General features: G+C 49.5%; 1 protein-coding gene across 1 annotated transcript in view; it reads left to right on the top strand.

Moving 5' to 3' along the window:
* The window catches only part of LOC126535338 (uncharacterized), a 107832-nt gene that overhangs the window by 48821 nt on the left and 38971 nt on the right, over positions 1 to 20040 (top strand). The window contains exon 4 of the mRNA XM_072289048.1: positions 13050 to 13129. Within this exon, the coding sequence (XP_072145149.1) occupies positions 13050 to 13129 (80 nt within the window). The remainder of the gene's footprint in view (positions 1 to 13049; positions 13130 to 20040) is intronic.

Below are 20040 nucleotides of genomic sequence, written 5' to 3' on the forward strand. Positions count from 1 at the left end.
GACGATGTCACATCTTTTTCACCAACTTTCACGAGTTATCTAACGCGTCTATTGGCTATTCTTGCTGTTTTTCGACGCGCCGGCCTGCAATTGAACTCATCCAAGTGCAGCTTTGGACATCGTCAAATTACCCTTCTTGGTCATCTCGTCAGTGCCGCTGGCGTTCAAGATTCGCGCTGTCCAGAACTTTCCTGTTCCGTCTTCCGCTGTAGACGTAACAAACTTTGTTGCGCTATGGTCATATTTCCGTCGTGTTATCAAGAATTTCGCCGAAACCGCTTGCCCACTTACCGACTTACTTAAAAAGGACGTCGCTTTCACACAGGGCCTTGCTCAAACCAAAGCCTTCCTCGCCCTCGTACGCTTGCTCACGGCTCTCTCATTGCTGACTCATTATGTTCCATCTGCCGCCACTGAGATTCACACGGATGCCAATGGCCATGGAATTGGGGCTGTATTTGTTCAGTGGCAGCCTAGCGCAGAGCGCGTAATTGCATACGCCAGCCGCCTTCTGTCAGCCTTTGAGAGGAATCATTTAATTACCGAACGGGAGTGCCTGGCGTTAGTTTGGGCAGTTGCCAAATTCGGCCCCTACTTGTATGGCCGCACATTTTCCTTGGTTACCGATCACCACGCGTTGCGCTGGCTCTCCTCGCTTAAAGGCCCCACTGGACGATTCGGTAAATGGGCGCTACGGCTCAAAAAATATTCATTTTTTTGTTTTATACAAATCAGGCCGTTTGTACAAGGACACCGACTGCCTTTCCCGCCATACTGCCGACCAGCCTAAATATGATGCGCATGACACCGATTCTTATATCTTGGTCATTCATGATGTGCACAACATCAACACTGAACAATGGCATGATGTCTGCTTACGTGCTCTCAACGACCGTTTCAATTCTTGACATTTGGAGCCCACTCTGCGGCATGTTGGTGCTGCGCAACAATGTTTCTACCGTCGCAGCTTACGCCCTCAAGGACCAGAATTGTTAATCTTTGTGCCACGCCATATCCGGACATCAGTTCTTGAGCAGTTACATGATGCCCCTACTGCAGGCCACGTCGGCGTTCCACGCACTTACGACCCCATACGGCGCCGCTTCTACTGGCCAGGCTTGTACCGCTATGTGCACCGCTACATTCCAGCTTGTGCACTGTGTCAGTGCCACAAAAAACCTGCTTTGCTGTCCGCAGGACGCCTTCAACCCATCGATGTGCCCTCAGAACCATTCCTTCACGTCGGTCTCGATTTTCTGGGCCCTTTTCCGTCGTCGAAATCTCCCAATAAGTGGGTCGTTGTCGCGACCCCGGCCCTCAGTCCCCAGCAGCGGCGAAGCAACTGACCACGGCGGGGGTCAGACCTGTGACGCAGCAGACGGTGCTAAGAATCTCTGGGTCCGGACTGGCCGCCATTGGAATCTGAACCTGGGAACGTTTTAACGCTAGAACGTTATCTAGTGAGGCGAGTCTAGCATTGCTATTGGAGGAATTAGCGAGCAGTAAATGGGATATACTAGGGCTCAGTGAGGTTAGGAGGACAAAGAAGCATATACAGTGCTAAAAAGCGGGCACGTGCTGTGCTACCGCGGCTTAGCGGAGAGACGAGAACTAGGAGTCGGATTACTGATTAATATGGATATAGCTGGTAACATACATGAATTCTATAGCATTAACGAGAGGGTGGCAGGTCTTGTTGAGAAACATAATAAGAGGTACAAGTTGAAGGTCGTACAGGTCTACACCCCTACATCCAGTCATGATGACCAGGAAGTCGAAAGCTTGTATGAAGACATGGGATCGGCGATGGGTAAAGTCAAAACAAAATACAGTACACTGATGGGCGACTTCAATGCCAGGGTAGGCAAGAAGCAGGCTGAAGACATGTCAGTGGGTGAATATGGCATAGGTTCTAGAAATATGAGGAGAGCGTTATTCGTAGAGCTTGCAGAACGAAATAATAGGCGGATAATGAATACTTTCTTCCGCATGCGGGATAGGCGAAAGTGGACGTGGAGGAGCCCGAATTGCGAGACAAGAAATCAAATAGACTTCATACTCTGCGCTATCTCTGGCATCATACAAGATGTGGACGCGATTGGCAAGGTGCGTTGCAGTGACCACAGGATGGTGAGAAGTCGAATTAGCCTAGACTTGAGGAGGGAACGGAAGAAACTGGCACATAAAAAGCCGATCAGTGAGTTAGAGGTAAGATGTAAAATAGAGGAATTCCGGATCAAGCTAGAGAACCGGTATTCGGCTTTAACTCAGGAAGAGGACCTTAGTGTTGAAGCAATGAACGACAATCTTATGGGCATCATTAAGAAGTGTGCAATAGAAGTCGGTGGTAACTTCGTTAGACAGGATACCGGTAAGCTATCATCGAAAGTGAAAGTGCATCGAAAGTGAAAGTGCATGAAGTGGTGTGGACCACCGGGAATACGAATTCCGAGGTAGGGGACCGCTTTTTCCGAATTTAGAGGACTTTTGTGTGCCGAGAGGAGCGTCGGCCGCTGGACCTAACGTAGACTTCGGCCTTGGCCGGGGGAGCGGTAGGCCCAGCCCGAGCCTCGGTGAAGCCGCCAGCGGAACATCGAACCATCGGTGAATACGCAAGTGAGCATTGACCTAAGATGATTACCGCTATGCGTGTAGAGGTGGACGGCATCGAAATTTCGCCGGACCAGTGCACAAGATCGCAAGGCTGGAAAACTGCCGGTGAGAGAGTCAGGCACAAAGGCATGGGCGAGATAGGCCTAAATCCCGTACTTCAAACGAGCCAAGATGGCGCCAAGGCCACGGCTGATGTCAACAGCCGGAGCAACAACCTCGGCGGTGGCGCCACTGGCAGCGATACAGGTCACTCAAGGGCGAAACGCATAAACAAGGGCAAATTGTTGAAAGGCGCGCGCATGCCAAACTTGCTGCGCGGCGACATAAAAATCGTGTTACGACCGCGAGGCGGGCTCCACGTGAGTGACGTGACTCGTGTGGAACTAAGTCGTGCGATTGCGGCGGCGGCACAGATCCCCGCCAATGAAGCAAGTGAAGACGTAGTGTGCCCCAACCTACAGCAAAATATCGTAGTGGTGAGCACCTCCAAGAGAGAGCACGCCGACCGATACGCTGCAGTAGGAAGGATCGACATACACGGCACGGCGCACGAAATAAGTACCTACGAAACGGCCCTCCACGGCACGGTGAAGGGCGTCATAAGGGGCATCCCGCTCGAGGATACGGCCCAGGAGATTCAGGACAATGTTGTGCACAAGCATAACCCAACGGCCCTACAGGCAAACCGAATCGGTAAGACCCGATCAGTCGTCATTGCTTTCGAAGGGCACAAAGTACCCAATTACGTGAGATACGGTAATCTTCTGACGGAGTGCACATTGCACAGAAAACAAATAGACGTCTGCTATGCGTGCGGAAGAGTTGGCCACAGAATGGACGTGGGCCCGAATCCTTCGAACACAATCTGCCGAGGGTGCGGAATCTCCAACCACGCCGAAGACCACAGATGTGTCCCGAAGTGTGGCCTGTGCGGAGGCAAACACCTGACCGCGGACAAGGCCTGCAAAGCCCGCTTCAAGACGCGCTACGTCGTCCGCCGGCGACGCTGGAAACGGCGCCGAGCAGACGAAGAAGACGCCGGGAGAAGAAACAGAGACAAGAGAGGTCCTGCAGGCGGACCCCGCCGTAGCGCCTCCAAACAACGGGGCCGGTCACACACGCCAGACCGCAGCAGCAATGACAGTGGCGGCGGAAACGGCCGCCGGAGTCGCTCCCGCTCAAAGACACCATCCGGTGGCAGCAACGGCGGCGGCAACCGCCGCTCGCGCTCCCGGACCAGTTCGACATCCAGGGCCAGTTCAAGGTCCCGGAGCGAGTCAACCGGACGCCGAGGGATCGCCGAGAAAAAGGTGGGCTGGACCAACAGGTCTCCCGTCGCTCGAACTAGCGACACCGAGTTCCCACCGCTCAGCCCCTCTCAACCCCTTAACTCGCAAGCGAACCCGCAAAAGGAAAATAGCGAAGTGTTAGAACTTAAGAGGATCATAGAGCGCCAAAACGGTCAGATTCAGGAGCAGAACGCCCAAATACGGGCGCTTATGAACAAGTTTGAAGCGTTGGCGAATAACGGCAGTTCGGCAAATGCTAGCCCCCAAAACAACATCACGGCGGCAAACAACGCCGCAGGCTTGCGCAGGTTGCCGCGGAGGGACCCCCCTTCGCACCGCCTAGGGCGGGTGGCGGGAGAGGCTGGGGTTACGCAACGTGCATCAAGTAATCAAGAGGCGATGGACGCCGAAATGAGCCCCGCGAGCGGAGAGGAAGCGACGACCGCAGAGACCGCGACCACGGCAACGACACAGATCTCGCGAGAAGGAGAGCTGACGGCCATTTTGGCCGCAATGTCCCAAATTAATGAAAGGCTAAGCAAAATGGACGCCCGACTCGAGGCTGTCGAGAGTCAGCCTCAGATGCTATCGGTGAAGCACAAGCGCCTAGCGCCAAAAGTAGCCTCAACAACGGTGAGGAACCGCTTCACGTCCCTGAAAAAGGAGCGGTCCGAAAAAATCAAAGGCGCGATCGCGAAAAGGCGCAATCGACTCGAGACGTCCGGAAAGGATGATGCAGAAGCCAAGTAAGAAGCACAAGAAGAAAACCGGGGGGGATACCACCGTAATTTACCAATGGAACTGCCGCGGGATTCGCAACGAAGAAGCGGAACTATTATTACACATTGACGGACAAGAAAACAAGCCCGATGTAATTGCTTTACAAGAAACAAACGGGAAACCAAGACTCCCGGGGTACGTCACTTACACGGACCCCACGGAGAGAGGAATGGCGGTGCTCGTCCACAGCAACGTGGCGGCAACTCAACATGTCACGGCGCAGGGTGGGTGCGAGCACACGCTGGTCGAAATTCATGCGAGAGAAATTGGCAGCTCGGGGAATTTATTTGTAATGAGCGCGTACTGCCGGCCGTCACAACGGCAGTACGAATTTGACCGCATCGTGAGCCAGGCGAAAGGGTTGGCGGGGACCAGACCGCTCCTGATCCTCGGCGACTTTAACGCCCCTCACACAACGTGGGGCTATAAGTTTCAGTCCAAGAGAGGAAAAGCATTGGCCAAAGCAATGGAGGATCATGAGATGGCCCTCCTGAACGAGCCGGACGTAACCACCAGAAGAGGCAACAGTGCCGCGAGGGACACCACGCCAGACCTGTCGTGGTTATTAGGCACGCTAGACGTCTCCTGGAGAAGCGAAGAAGTGGACCTGGGGTCTGACCACAGCGTGATCGGCATCACGATCCGAGGCTCCCGATATCGGGCTGTGCTGGGGACGGCGCGGATCACGGATTGGGACAAGATGAGAAAGTTTACCCAAGAACAAGAAGAGGCGTCCGAGGAAGAATCGGGACAAGCAAAGGACCTACACCGAATGGGTGAGGGACCAGAAGAAGGCACTCGATAAATTTACCCAAGAAATCGCAACGACGTCGCAGACACCGTACGTGGACGCCAGATTGACCCACATGTGGGCGGCCCGACACTCGTTAACGCGGCGGTGGAAACGTCAGAGACACAACAGAAAGCTGGCCAAGCGCATAGCAGTCTTGAACAAACAGATCGCCGAGCACGCGGCCAAACTATGTAAGGAAAATTGGCTGAAGACCTGCGAAGGCCTGCAGGGCAAGCTCTCGACGTGGAAGACGTGGTGTCTCTTGAGGCATCTGATCGACCCTCTGAGTAGCAAAACTGCGACCAATCGCAACCTCACCAAAGTATTAAACACGTACAAGGGAGACGGCCGCAGGCTCCTGGAAGACCTGAAGGCCAAGTACTTAAAGACAGAGAAGGGCCAGTACCCGGTGCCCGAGAGGTACGAAGGACCCGACAACGAAGAACTCGACCGGCCGTTTACCATGACGGAACTGTGGACCGCGATAGATGACAGTATAAAGAGAAGTGCACCCGGCAGGGACGCCATAACTTACAAATTACTCGGTAACATGAGCGGTACAGTGGCCAGCGGCCTCTTAGAGCACATTAACGAAGCCTGGGAGAGCTCGCAGTTGCCGAAGGAATGGAAGGACGCCGAGGTCCGCTTCATTCCAAAGCCCGGCAAGGCCCTCACGATAGACAACATGCGGCCCATCTCTCTCACATCCTGCTTGGGGAAGGTGATGGAGCGCATGGTCCTTCGCCGGCTGCAGAAGCACCTCGAAGAAACGGATCAGATGCCAGAGACGATGTACGGCTTCAGGCAACATCTCAGCACCCAAAACGTGATGATCAAACTTCACGAACTGGTCGTCAAGCCGGTAACGAGGCACGCGCCGCGCGGGATACTCGCTCTCGACCTGAAGGGAGCGTTTGACAACGTGTCCCACGCGAGCGTGCTGCAGAATCTAAACAAAACCAGGTGTGGCAGAAAGACATTTGGCTACATAAAAGATTTTCTGTCAAACCGAACGGCGACCATCAGGATAGGGGAGGAGAAGTCGGACCCTGTCGAACTCGGCGATAGAGGCGCCCCTCAGGGATCGGTCTTGTCGCCCCTGCTCTTCAATCTGGCTCTGCTGCCCCTGCCCGATCTACTCAAGCAAATTGAAGGCGTGGACCACGCGTTCTACGCCAACGATATTACGGTGTGGACGGCCCGAGCCGGATCCGATGCCTGGATGGAAGAAGTCTTGCAGCGGGCAGCAACGACCGTGCACGAGTACGCAAAGTCGTGCGGACTGAGCTGCGCTCCCCAGAAATCAGAGCTGCTCATGATCCAATCGGGAAAATCCAAGAAGGAGCTGCCGCCGAACGTGATTATCAGCATCGCCGGAACTACCATCAAGCCAACACAGCAGATTAGGATTCTCGGCCTACAACTTCAGAGCGACGGGAAGGCACAGGCCGCCATCACAAAGATCAAGACTTCAACCGAACAGATACTTGGTATGATTCGGAGGGTATCTAATAGAAACCGAGGCCTTAAAGAGGACGATGCCATGCGCCTGGTACGCGCGTTCGTCGTGTCGCGGGTTACCTACTCCGCACCGTATCTCCAGTTGACGAAGGCGAATAGGGACACCCTAAACACGATGCTTCGTAAGGCAACGAAACAAGCACTGGGCATGCCCATTTACTCGTCCAATCAAAAGCTGCTAGACATGGGCGCCCACAACACGGTGGAGGAGCTCATCGAAGCCCACCTCTCTAATCAGAGAATCCGGCTCAGTCACACGGAACACGGACGAGCCGTCCTACGCAAAATAGGATGGCAGATCGAGCCAGTACCCATAAAGACGGCCCTTACGGAAGACTGGAAAACAATCATTCAGACAAAACCCCTTCCCCGGAACATGACGCCGGGCAAGGACGACGAGAGGCGCACCGCGCGAGCTAAAGCCCTAGCCCAGAAGCTGGAAGAGAACCCCAGGGTCCTCTACGCGGACGCCTCGCTCCGAAAACACAGTGACCGTGCAGCGGCGGTGGTTACATCAAAAGACAGGCTGATCGTCAGCGCGTCCCCGAAGACAACAGACCCCGCCGTTGCCGAAGAAGCGGCCGTGGCCCTCGCCCTCGCACAGCCGAGCGTGGACACCGTAGTAACCGACTCAAAGACAGCCTACAGAAGCTTCCGCAGGGGGGTAATCACCTCCGCGGCCCGAGCCATTCTAGCCAAGCACAAGCCTCCGGGAAGAGCCATAGAGCTCGTGTGGGTCCCGGCTTACTCGCAGGCAACACCATCGCCGACTACCATGCCCGAGAAATGTCAATCCGGACCGAGCACGAGCCGGAAGAGCTACCGCACCCGGTTACCAGCTTTCGGGACATTACCCGGATGTACCGAGAGGAAAGGTGCAGACTGCCAGAACCGCACCCCAAACTCACCAGGCAACAACAGACGATCCTGCGTCGAGCGCAGGCGGGATCGCTTGCGCATGCCGTACTCATGAACCGCATGTACCCTGCGGAATACGATATCCTCTGTCCTTTTTGCAGAAGAGAAAAGGGCACCCTGCCGCACGTCTCGGCACAGTGCACAGAACTCAAGACCCCCCCTCCTCCCCTTCTCACCAACACCCCCAATCCCCAACCCCTTGAGCGATGGGAGACCTTGTTATCCAGCCCCGCCCTACCGATTCAGCTCGCACTGACGGACAGGGGCCAGGAGCTGCTGGAAACATATGGGTCCCGTAACTAGGGAACCACCCCGTCTGGTGCCTGCGTGCACCACCGATTTATTTCGGGCCCAGCAAATGTTGCTTCATCATCATCATCCCAGGAGACAAAAGATCTGATTAAGAAGCGCCAATGTATGAAAGCATCTAACCCTACAGCTAGAATAGAACTGGCAGAACATTCCAAGTTTACCAACAAGCGTAGGATAGCTGACATAAGGAAGTATAATATGGATATAAATTGAACATGCTCTCAGGTACGGAGGAAGCCCAAAAGCAGTGAGGAAGCAACTAGGAATAGGCTAGAATCATATGTACGCGTTGAGAGACAAAGCCGGCAATATGATTACTAATATGGATGAGATGGTTCAAGTGGCTGAGGAGTTCTATGGAGATTTATACAGTACCAATGGCACGAAATCAAGAAAAAGAAATGGGCATGGGCAGGACATGTAATGAGGAGGGAAGGTATTTGACGTGTAGAGGTGAAATCGGTATCGACAGCCGTCTTGTTCATGCATCGTTGTTTCTCTTGTAAATGTTGTAAATACATCTTTATGTGTAACTTCTGCAACGCGACAGTATTATTAGAATTTAAAAAATTGTTTAGTTAATGCTTTCATTAAGGTTTGTAAAAAATTTTGTTGCTGCCTAGCGATCAATTGCAAGCAGATGTCATACAATCCAGTTGGACACATTGCCACGGAGAACCACCTCCTTGAACATAAACTTGTTGCGCTCGATCATGCACACACACCTGTGACGACGTAGGCATGGGAAGGGTGAAGGGACCACGACAACATTAAGCTGGCAGAATACGACGACCTAATCACAATGATGGAGTGATGAGAACGCCCTGACGACGATGACACGACGACAGTGGAATTACTGTGAAAAAATGACGACGATGGAACGAACATGACTGCATGGGAACGACTGCATGACGAAGATGCAGTGACGACAATGACATGACGACGGCATGATGATCACGTGATGACGACCACAAGGTCGCACCAACGTGGAGTCGCAGGAATGACGACTATGGCATGATGACAAGGGTGACAATAAAATAAACGGTTCACAATAGTACGACTGCTGGAATGACGACGACTGTTAGACGACAGCGGCACGACGACAAAGTTTTGACAACAATGCGATGACGGCAGTGAAATTTGCGGCAAAGGGGCGACTTTAAACCAAGCCTGATTGCATGACGGCGGCTCTTTGACGATGACGGAATGACGATGACGGTGTGACAATGATGGCTCGAAGATGGCGGCGTGAGAGGTACGATGCGATTATGCAGTGACAGAGAAGGAGAAAAGACAGCTAAAGGATGACGATGCCATGAAAACGAGGAAATTATCACAATGGCATGAAGACGACGAAGTGATGACGAAATGACGACGCCGGTGATACAAGGACTGAGCGTTGGTGTTGGTACTCACATCGACGCTTACGTGTGACACCGAGCAGTACGGGATGTCTCGATTTGCCCAATATACGGTATTTGCACTATGTCCGGTAGCGGCCAGTTGTGCAAGTCTGCAACCAGCAGCCAACAGGTGTGACAATGGAACGATGACGACAGCCTGACAACAAATATATGACGACTCTAGAACGACGACGACGGCACAACGACAATGGGATGCGGTTTCGTCGTCATTTCATCGCCTTCGTGGCATTGTGAAAACGACAACGGCGCAATCGTAACCAGGGTAATAAAGATACCAACGACGTTCTGTGCGTGAGCTATTCGCCAAGACAGCATCCAGCAGCGGCAAGAAAGTCGACGAGGCAGAGAGCTTCGCGTACTTAAAGGGCGGTACTTTTGTTTCCGCCACGCTTTACGTCAGTAGTGAACCACATGTTTTTAGGCGAAATCGCAAATGTGATTTCTGATTTGAGTTTTTTTCTTTCAGTTCGCAGGGTTGCGCATAGTAGAATGCTGTTGTCAATCTTACTGCGGCTTGATATTTGGTTTAGGAACTGCTCACACAAGCATGACAGCTCACTGTTCAGTCAGGAAATGTTTGCATGTGTGTAGCCCTATATAGTGTCGCTTTGAATTTCTGGTGTTTTACTGCTTGCCACGTGTTCACAATATCCAGCATTGTTATCGCTAATACAAGTAAAATTATGCATAGTTCTATTTTCATGATTGGTTATAAAGACGAAGAGGAAAATACATTTGTTACCTTTCCAGAAAGAAATATATTGTGACATACCAAGCCAGGATAGCAGATCGAGAAATTCATTGAATTCATTATTCCTTGCAGGGCCTTCGTGGGCACACGTCCTCCAGTTTTTTATTGGTAATTAAAGTCGACATGACGATTTCTTATCGAGGTGCGACACGTATCGTGTATGAAACTAAGTGATTTCTTGATATCTTGAGGGGATTCTTAAGGCGAATCTGGTGGACGATACCAGACATTGACAGTACATGGTCGAAACTTGGACGTTTGCAAGGCTATCTATATTTTATATACCATCCAATTTTTTTGACAAACAACGAAACCCAGTCTTCCAAGACGCGTACACAAGAGGAGAGAAAAGACAACCACACACGCTGGCACAGAGTTTAATGAAACACTTGGGTCGAAAAGAGGAGAATACTAACACGCCCATGTACCAACAGGCCAGCACCAGACCCTTCTACGAGACAATTTTGTTTATTAATCTAGCTACGAGATTCTTTTTCACAGGTATAGTGGCGCTACCACTGCGTGAGGCAAACACGCTATAAAAAAAAATCTGCAGCCGTTGGAGTGTTATTTGCCTCACAACAATAACCGGGATCTGTCTTGTCTGTGTTTCCTTTCTTTAAAACGCTGCGCACACTACTTTCCTGTCGAGAATGCTCTGCCATGTTGATAGCGCGCACGCCGTTCTTGATACCGGGCTCGCAGCGTTAGACAGACAAAATGCAGGCAGGACAGATGACGATTATTGTTGTGAGGCACATAAACACACCAAAGGGTGCAAACATTTTTAGAGTGCATGCATTCATAAATACACAATAGTTACGAGAAGTAGATCGTCACTATTGTCGGCGTCTGGATTCAACCAAATTTCCGTTCCCAGAAAAACATCTGCTTTACAGCATTCAATGAGTGCCCTTGGAGAGTCTATCGTGCTTGCTTAGCCAACTACGAAAATTGGACACGTTGAAGGACGGTTTTCTACGTGTACGATATCTCTCGCGTAAGTCTGAACGATTGGCTGTCTCATGCGCTAGAAGAGAGACCACCCGCTCACTTGAAGTTTCAAAGGCGTAGAATTTGTTATCAATGACAAGTTTACCAAGTTTGCAGGATACTTCTCACTGTGGTTCCTGCTCTTTGCATGTAAGACTTCGGAGCTTTTTCCTAGTCATTTGATTTGGAGGCGAAAAGTCCACCTCAGGCCACGTACGAGGCGGTTATAGGCTTTATAGTTTAAATGCATTTTTGTGCGTCCGTCTTATTCTCAAAACTTAAAAGTTTAGCACAGGCAGTGTCGTCATAGCCTGATATCTCATCTGTCTGACTGACAAAGTTTTTCCGCACATCACCGATAATTTTTTTTGTCACGCAATTCCACTGTCAATTATTCTTCGACCCCCTTTAAGGTCATGTAGTTACGTGGCATTCAGTTCTTTAGATAACTAACTGCTGTGTTTGCCTGTTGAGACTGATTTGGTTCATTGTCTCTAGATGGAGATACGATTACTGAAATGTAGAGTTCGCGCTCGTGATGTCCTGTCGCAAGTTGTCGATAATAGCAACCTATCTTCAAGCTTGAAAAGTCGCCTTTCAAGTGCCGTTACGTTGATCACAATATTTTTCAGTCTGTTTGATGTCTCTTTCCGATCGTACTGTTAACCATAAAGCACAATTGAAATAATGAGCATCGAGTACTGTGCAGCGAAATGCTCTTGATGGTGCTCATTGTGTCTACATGTGGTTCGCTCGGGGCTGTTGCAGTCAATGAGCGTAATGCCCGCGCAGTAGACGCGCTGGTCACTTGAGCGGCGAACGGCAGCAGTTTTCAAGGCACAAGGCTGCTTGATCATTTGGCCGGTGACTTTCAATCAGCTGTGGCTGCCATAAGCAGATGAGCGCCCAGGGCAATCGCAATACGGTGATGCTCCCTTGATTAGAAGCAAATGCTTCAGGTTGTATATAAAGTACAATTCAAAATCAGGAATGGGGAGTTAAGTGTTTTAAATTCCCAAGTTTCAATATTCACTTGAACCATTTGCTTTGTTAGAAGCAGTAGGAAGCCAGCAACCTGTGCAAGATACATGAGATAATAAAGGTACTTGACCTTTTGTAGCACTGCCGTCTCAGACAAAAAATTAACAGGCAGAAAGAGGTTTCTATAAACAAGCGGAGGACGAACGATGTCAATGTTTTCTTTCACGGCGACAGACTACTTACCTAAGCAGTGCAGTGACTCAGTTGCCCATGGTAGGCCGTGTCTCGTTGGCGCACAAATACTTCGAAAAATGCGTACAATAGAAATTGTTGCGATCGCGCTATATCACTGTGCACTAAGGGAAAAAATAAATAAATTTGGGCAACAATGTGTTATAATTTAGAAATATATCATGGCTGTAGCTTTGGAACATAAGTTGTAGGCATGAAATACTAAAAGTTGTTGTTCACTTAACCTTCCGCTTGTTTACTTGTAAGGCGATACTCGGAGAACAAAGCACTATTTATTTCAGAAAACTGGAAATACTACTCCCCCTGTAAGAGATTTCATACGGTCAAAATTTCTGAACAGTTTTCTGGTGGGTACTTCGGCAAAAAGAACTGGTGACATAAATGTGATATGCGTGGCGCAATTACTATAATTTTTCTTTCAGCGAAACAAAAATGCAACTGACTTTCAAACTAGGAACTACTACGCAGTCCTACATTCAGGTGAAGGAGTTGGGAAGCCCAAGTAAGTAGCTTATCAAGTGAAAATGCTTCCGTTTTATTTTTGTTTCCTAACTTGTGCTGGTCTGTACTGTTCGACAGATGTGCATTGCAGTTTCACAGTCACAACCGACTTTGTAGCCGTCACATTTACCTTACTATATATGTTGCAGGTTAGTGCAAGGAATCCAGAAATATTGGAGTGAAGTTTTATTTGCCTCTCCCTTCAACTTTAGTGCTGCTGCTGACTGCAGTCTTGTCGATTAGCTTTTGCTCAATACGTGAGTCATACTGAAAACCATGCCATTCCCCGTCTTCGCCGTAACATTGCCATCCCTGTTGGCTGCTGGCTACAGTCTTGCATGGTTGGTCGCCAGCACATATAATGCCTACAAACTCCGCATACAGTGCCCAATTAGCTCATACCGGACATAGTGCCAACAAACACCTGATATAATACGAATTAAGGAGGCCAGTAGAGCCACGTGATGCACGTGAGCGCGGACGTGATCTTCAAAACCAACACGCAATCATTTTAATGCTGTCATCGTCACTTGATCGCCTTTTTGCCATGGTGATCATTTCCTTGCTATCATGTTATCGTCATCCTTCAGCCGTTTCTACACTGTCACCGTGTTGTCATATTTTCATTAATCAAGTCTCTATCTTTCGTCCATCGTCGTAATTCCGTTGTCGCCAAGCTATTGTTGTCATCGCGCGGTCTTCACAGGGCGGTCGTCGTGCCGTCGTGGTCCCATCCTCCTCATTTTGGCGTAGTGTTTCGGCTGTCGTCATGTCTTTGGTGCCATGCTGGTGTTGTCATTCTAGATCCGTCATTCCCTTCGTCACAGCACCGTCTTTATATCATCCCTAGGTTGTCATGCCATCGCCGTCACATAATTGCCGTAATATTATGGTCGCCATGTAGTCCTCCTCACACCATCGTTATCATACAGGGTGTGAGACCAGGCTAGTCGGTATTCCATGCAGGAGTAACTAGCGTAAGATTGGAAACGGGACACAAAGTGCGCTGGTCACTTCAGCGTGGAATACCAACTAGCCTGGTCTCACATCCGGCTTCAGTTCATTTCTAGTTCGTCGGGCTTTGTTGATTGTGTTAATGTTCATCCATTTGTCCTCGTAACCTTGATAATAATCACTGTTTGCCGTGCCCGCGTCTTGTGATACTGCATTCGCAACGAACAGCTGCCCGCAGACGTCCTAGCAGCCTTCGGTTTGCGCTTGTTGTTATTATACAAACGTCGCCATATCTCAGGGCCATCAAGCCGTCGTCATACCATCGTCATACCAGTGCCATTACACCATTGTTGTCATACATCATCATTTCTCGAGCGTCACCATCATGTTGTCACCATACCACCACCGTCACACCAGCGTCGTCATCCATGTTCAACGCGCTGCCCTTGACGTCATACCATCGTTGTATCCAGAGCATCGCCATACCATGGTCTTCAAGCGATCTTCGTCATACCACCGCCGACACACCAACGTCCACTCCCATGGTGGTCACACCAATGTTGTGACACCATCGTCGTTGCTCCAGCGTCGTCATACCACCGTCGTCACACCAGTGTCGTGATCCATGGACAACGCGTTGTCTTTGTCGTCATACCATCATCCTCTACCGAGCGCCGTCATCACATGGTCTTCACGGCGTCGTCGTCTCACTATTGTCATATCATCGCCACCGCTCCAGTGTCGCGATCTCACGGTACTAACGCTGTCGTCGTCATATCATAATCGTCAGGCAGTCGTCGTCATGCGTTGTGGTCGTTCTATCGTGATCATTTTGTCGTAGTTATTTTAGTGTCGTTGTTGACGTACCTTCGCCATCATTTCATCATCTTTGATGTGTCGTCATCATACCATCATCCGCATGCCGTCGTGGTGGCTCCATCTTTTTCATCCCTTATTTTCAGGAGTGTCATGTGCATTATTGAGCGCAACATGTAAATGCGTCAGAATACTTAGGGTACTCCCGCACTCTTCGGGGGCTATCTATGTTTGTATTGTTACGGTACAGAATATGTCGCCATAAATGGAACAGATGCCAAATGCCTGAGACACGACTTGCCTAATCGTCATGCTCGTCAACATAAAAGGACTCGTCCATTGCGTGTGTGGAATAAGATTATGCACCAGTGCAAATCCTACTCTCCTCTATCCAGCGTTCGCCTTCTCTACGCCCTGGTGGTTTCTCTACGAATTCATCTGTGTGGGTTGACCTGTGTGCTGAAAGGGCTCTCTATCAGGGAGCAAGAGAGAATGAGGCTGCCCGGATGGTGTAGGGTATAAGAAGGCCAGCGAGACGCCACGGACAGATCTTCTCTGCCCTTGAGTGAAGGAGCACGCACGCCGAACGTTTCTGTATTTTTAACAGCGGAGCTGTTCTAAGTCGAGCCTTCGCCGTCCGGTGTCACGCAGGTGGCCAGGTTCCGCAGCTCACTGTCAGAAGGCGTGCCGAGGGTAAGAGCGGTATATCCTAGACGAAGATGGAAACAAACTGGAAGGGGAAGCGGCAATAAATTCCTTCCGAAAAATAATAGCCGAATCTTTCCAAGGCAATGAGGAGATTGTACTCGGAAGAAAAAAGACCGTGAAGGAAAACCAGATGGAAAAGGAGCTGGTGCTGACAAATTTCAGTTGAGAGAAAGCCGAAGAGAAAATTCCTAAGCGCACAGCCACAGGGATAGATGAGGTTCCTGTTGGGCTGAATAATGAACTAGGACCGAAAAGTAAGGAAGCTCTGGTGAAAGCAGGGGAAGAAAACTTTCAAAGATAGACGAATACCAGACAGTTGGCGACAAAGTAGAATAAATCTAATTTACAAAAGTAAGGGGGAAAATATAGAATTAACTCGCATAGACCGTTGAGCCTTACATCGGTAATATACAGGCTAGCAATGCAGGCAGTCAAACTAAAGCTGCAAGCATGGGCAGCGAATAATGGCATTTTGGGAGAACTTGAGAGTGGCTTCAGAAAAGGTAGCAGTTTGGATGGCAACTTATTTGTCCTTACTCAGTGTATTGAAATATCAAGAGTAGAAAGCAGACCGTTATGTGTGGTCTTTTTAGACTTACAGCAGCGTATGACAACGTAGACCACAACATTTTGTAGGATATTCTGGAGGGGAAGGCTTAGGGGACGATTGTGTGCAGCTTTTGAGAGAGATTTACCTAGAAAATACCGTTTGCGTTGAATGAGAAGGGATTAGGAGCGAGGAAAAAGTTGATATCAACAAGCGACTGAGGCAGGGGTGCCTTTTATCCTCACTGCTGTGTTATGATGTACATATAGAGGATGAAGGGAGCGCTGGAATGAAGTAATGTCGTGTTTAATCTCTCATACAAACAGGTGGGTACAGTCGTAGAGCAGCAGCTTCGAGGTTTATTTTATGCGCGCAACATTGTGTTGCTAGCTAACAAGCAAAGTGATTTGCAACGTCTGGCTGTTATATGTGGACCTTTGGACAAGAAGGCGAGAATTTAAGTGTGAAATTTAGTGTTAGAAAATTGGGTCTAGTGGTATTCAATGAAAACAGTGAACAGACAGTGGCAGTACAGGGCCAGGAAATACCTCGGTAAAAGAATATACCTTGGTATATGTATACCTTGGTATATGGATGAACGAAGGCAATAGATATATGCAAACACAGGAAAAAGCAATAACAATAAAGGGGAAGAGAAATGCCGCTATAATGAAACACAGAGCGCTGCGGGGATAAAATAGGTGCGAGGGGCTCCGGCGTATGTGGGAAGGTGTAGTGGTTCCAGGACTTACTTTTGGAAATGCGGTTCTTTGCTTCAAATCAGGGGTACAATCAGGAATAGATGGCAACCAAAGGTCAGTTGGACGCCTCGCATTGGGCGCTCACGAAAAGACTAGAAATGAAGCAGTGCAGGGTGATATGGGTTGGACAAGTTTTCAAGTGACGGAAGCTCAAAGTAAATTATTTCTGAAGAACGATTGAGGAATACGGAAGAAAGTAAATGGGCTGGGAGAGTGTTCAGATATTTGTACAGAAATAACATTGATTAACAGTGGAGGAAAAAAACTAGGAAGCTTACCAGCAAGTATACGGCCTGTATGGTGAGGAACACAGCAACAAAGCACGTGAAGCGGAAAGTCAGAGAGGCTGAATTAATATCATGGATGGCGGCAATGGAAAAGAAACCTGCCATGAGTAACTACTTAAGAGGAAAATACGAAATCTGGAAAGAAACCATTTATGATAAATCAAGGGGAAGGTCACAACTTTTCGAAGCGAGATCAGAATGCCTTAGAACACGCACCTATAAAGCGAGGTATAAGAAGGAAGAAGAAGCATGTGCTTGTTGCGGTAAAGCTAGGGAAACGATTGAGCATGCTTTATTAGAATGTGAAGACATCTGCCCAGCGGTCGATTTGGCACCACTGGCTTCCTTGAAGCCCTTGGGTTCAGCGAGAGCAGAGAAAAAGTGAACATGTTCGCAGTAGAGATTAGTAAGAGGGGATTGGAAGATTGGCGGAAGAAAAGAAGGGAAACGACAAACAACGAAGGCGTAAAAAAATGACGTTCACAACAGGGGTTCAGAAACTTTGGTGATGGGAATTCATCATGGGTTTTCTCCCTCTCTTTTTTATTATTTTCTAACATCGATAGGGCATTAGGCAATAAAATAACAAGAGTTTGGTGGCGAAACCTACCACTCCGTTGCAGAGGGGACGCTCCTAAAATCCATCCATCCATCCGGGGACCCGCCGGGATGGGAGCGCACCAATCGGAAGGTGCGCCGGAGCGGGGAGGAGAGTGGTATAGGAGCAAGTGTTTCGCCGGCACGCGCCTTTTCGCCCCATGGATTCCACTCTGCGCGAGTGCGAGAAGCGCAAGCTTCTCGCACTACCGCTACCGTGGAGGCTCCAGAACGAGAAGCGCAAGCCAAGCGTCGGTGGAGGCATGCCAACACCACTTTCTAGAGAAGGCAACCGAAGCCGAGCGCCAGCAGCGACAAGCTAACCCCGAACTTCGAGAGTAGGAGGCCGAGCAGAGACATCGAAGTGGAGAGATCCCTCCTACGGAGGGTTTCGATGGACGGTTCAAGATAGAATTCTTCGACCGTGAGTGCGGCCACATCTGCAAGGTGTGTGATAGACTGTGGTTTGATCACAACCTCACGCAACTGAAGAGTGTGCGCAATCCGGAACCGAAGCCCGAATCTAGCAAAACTACGATAACGAGAGAAAAGACTCTCATGAAAATGGCGTTAAACACGAGTTCAAACTTGAGAAAGCTACCACCAGCTTCGTTGTTTTGACAGCTTTCATTGTGTGGGACTGGCTTTTTGTCATGGAGCGTACCGCTCAGCCATAACGATGTATTAAACTGCTGTTATTTGTTTGTATGGCATCTCGTGTTCCGTGCCGAACCCTCTCCGATGGTAAACCTGATTCGAGCTCCAAGCAGACGCTGTTGAACGTCGCCGAAGCATCGTCCCCGTAACAACTTGTACCAGGTCTAACAACTGGTAAGCAGCGGAGCGACATGGCTCTACGAGCCTCTCTATCAAGTCACCGGATTTTCTGCTGCAAGGTGGTGAATGTGGGACTTTCTCTGCGGTGTTTTGCCAGGTTTTGTTGAAGGGTTAGAACAGAACGGGTAATTCGAGCTATTGTTGTTGCCCAGTTAGGTTGCGGCAAGATAGTTGTGTACAATTGTGTACAATAGAGACAGCAGCACGGAAGGGAATCTTGAATTTGTAGTTACTGCGCAAACCGCACTTGTTGGAGCTGGCCAAGGAGTTGCAACTGGATTTCACTGACGCACTCCGAAAACCACAGTTGATTGAAGCTATTCTTGTTGCAGAGGCTGATGATGATAAGCTTACGGAATGCCTGGAGATCATTAGAGAGGGGGAGACTGCAAAACGTCCGACACAAGAACGTAAAGAACAAAAGGAGTGGGAGCTTGAGAAAAAAGGAACACGCACTTGAAGCGACTCGAGCTTGAAATGGAACGCGCTCGAGCAGCAGGGCAGAGGAGCGAAGAAAACAGTGCAAGAGAGCGCGTATCGTTAAACGTGGCATAGTTAATGCGGCCTTTTAAGCTCAGAGAGGACACTGGTTTGTTCTTGGTGACGTTCAAGCGGATGTGCTTGGCCACAGCGTCTGCTCACACTGTTATCGGACGAGGCAACAGACGTAATCGCTTGCTGAACCAGAGAGGAAGCTGTAGACTATGATAAGGTAAAAGTCCAGTTTGCTGAGGAAATATAGGCTGTCAGCGGAAGCGTCCAGCCGGGAAGTTACGTGAAATGGTGAAAGCTAGGAATGAATCCTGTACAGAGTTTGCATATAAGCTTATGTCAAAAATGGCGGATTGGCTCAAGGAACAAAATGCTTGCGGTGATCACGCGAAGGTTGTTCAGCGTTTTGCAGTTGAACAATTTTATAGGCGCTTACCTGAGAACGTGAGGTACTGGGTTCTAGATAGGCCAGAAGTTAACACAATAGCCAGAGCCGCTGAACCAGCCGGTGAATTTGTGATGCTCGGGCTCGCGATGTCAACGACGGTCGAAAATGCAATCCCAATTTTAGTCTCGGCAGGCCGAAGCTAGTGCCCGAAACAAGAAAAGACAAGTCTATGATTGAGGGTACCAGAGAAAGTAACACTTAAGGGTTGGAAGGTACCCTTGAAGTTAAGAAATGGGAAGTGAGAAAACCTTGTCGTTGCTACAACTGTCACATACCAGGGCGCATTGCTGCGCAATGTAACAAGACGAAGTAGTGTATTTATTGGTCGGTTACGATGACGAGAACATGAATCAATCGTCACTTACCGCGCATACATAGACGAGGGAGAAAAAGGACGACGAAGACAAGCGCTGACTTCCAGCTGATTTTTATTCTGAGAAACAAGCATATGTATACTGAGAAACC

This window comes from Dermacentor andersoni, chromosome 7 (genome assembly GCF_023375885.2).
Source record: "Dermacentor andersoni chromosome 7, qqDerAnde1_hic_scaffold, whole genome shotgun sequence".
Taxonomy (NCBI): Eukaryota; Metazoa; Arthropoda; class Arachnida; order Ixodida; family Ixodidae; genus Dermacentor; species Dermacentor andersoni.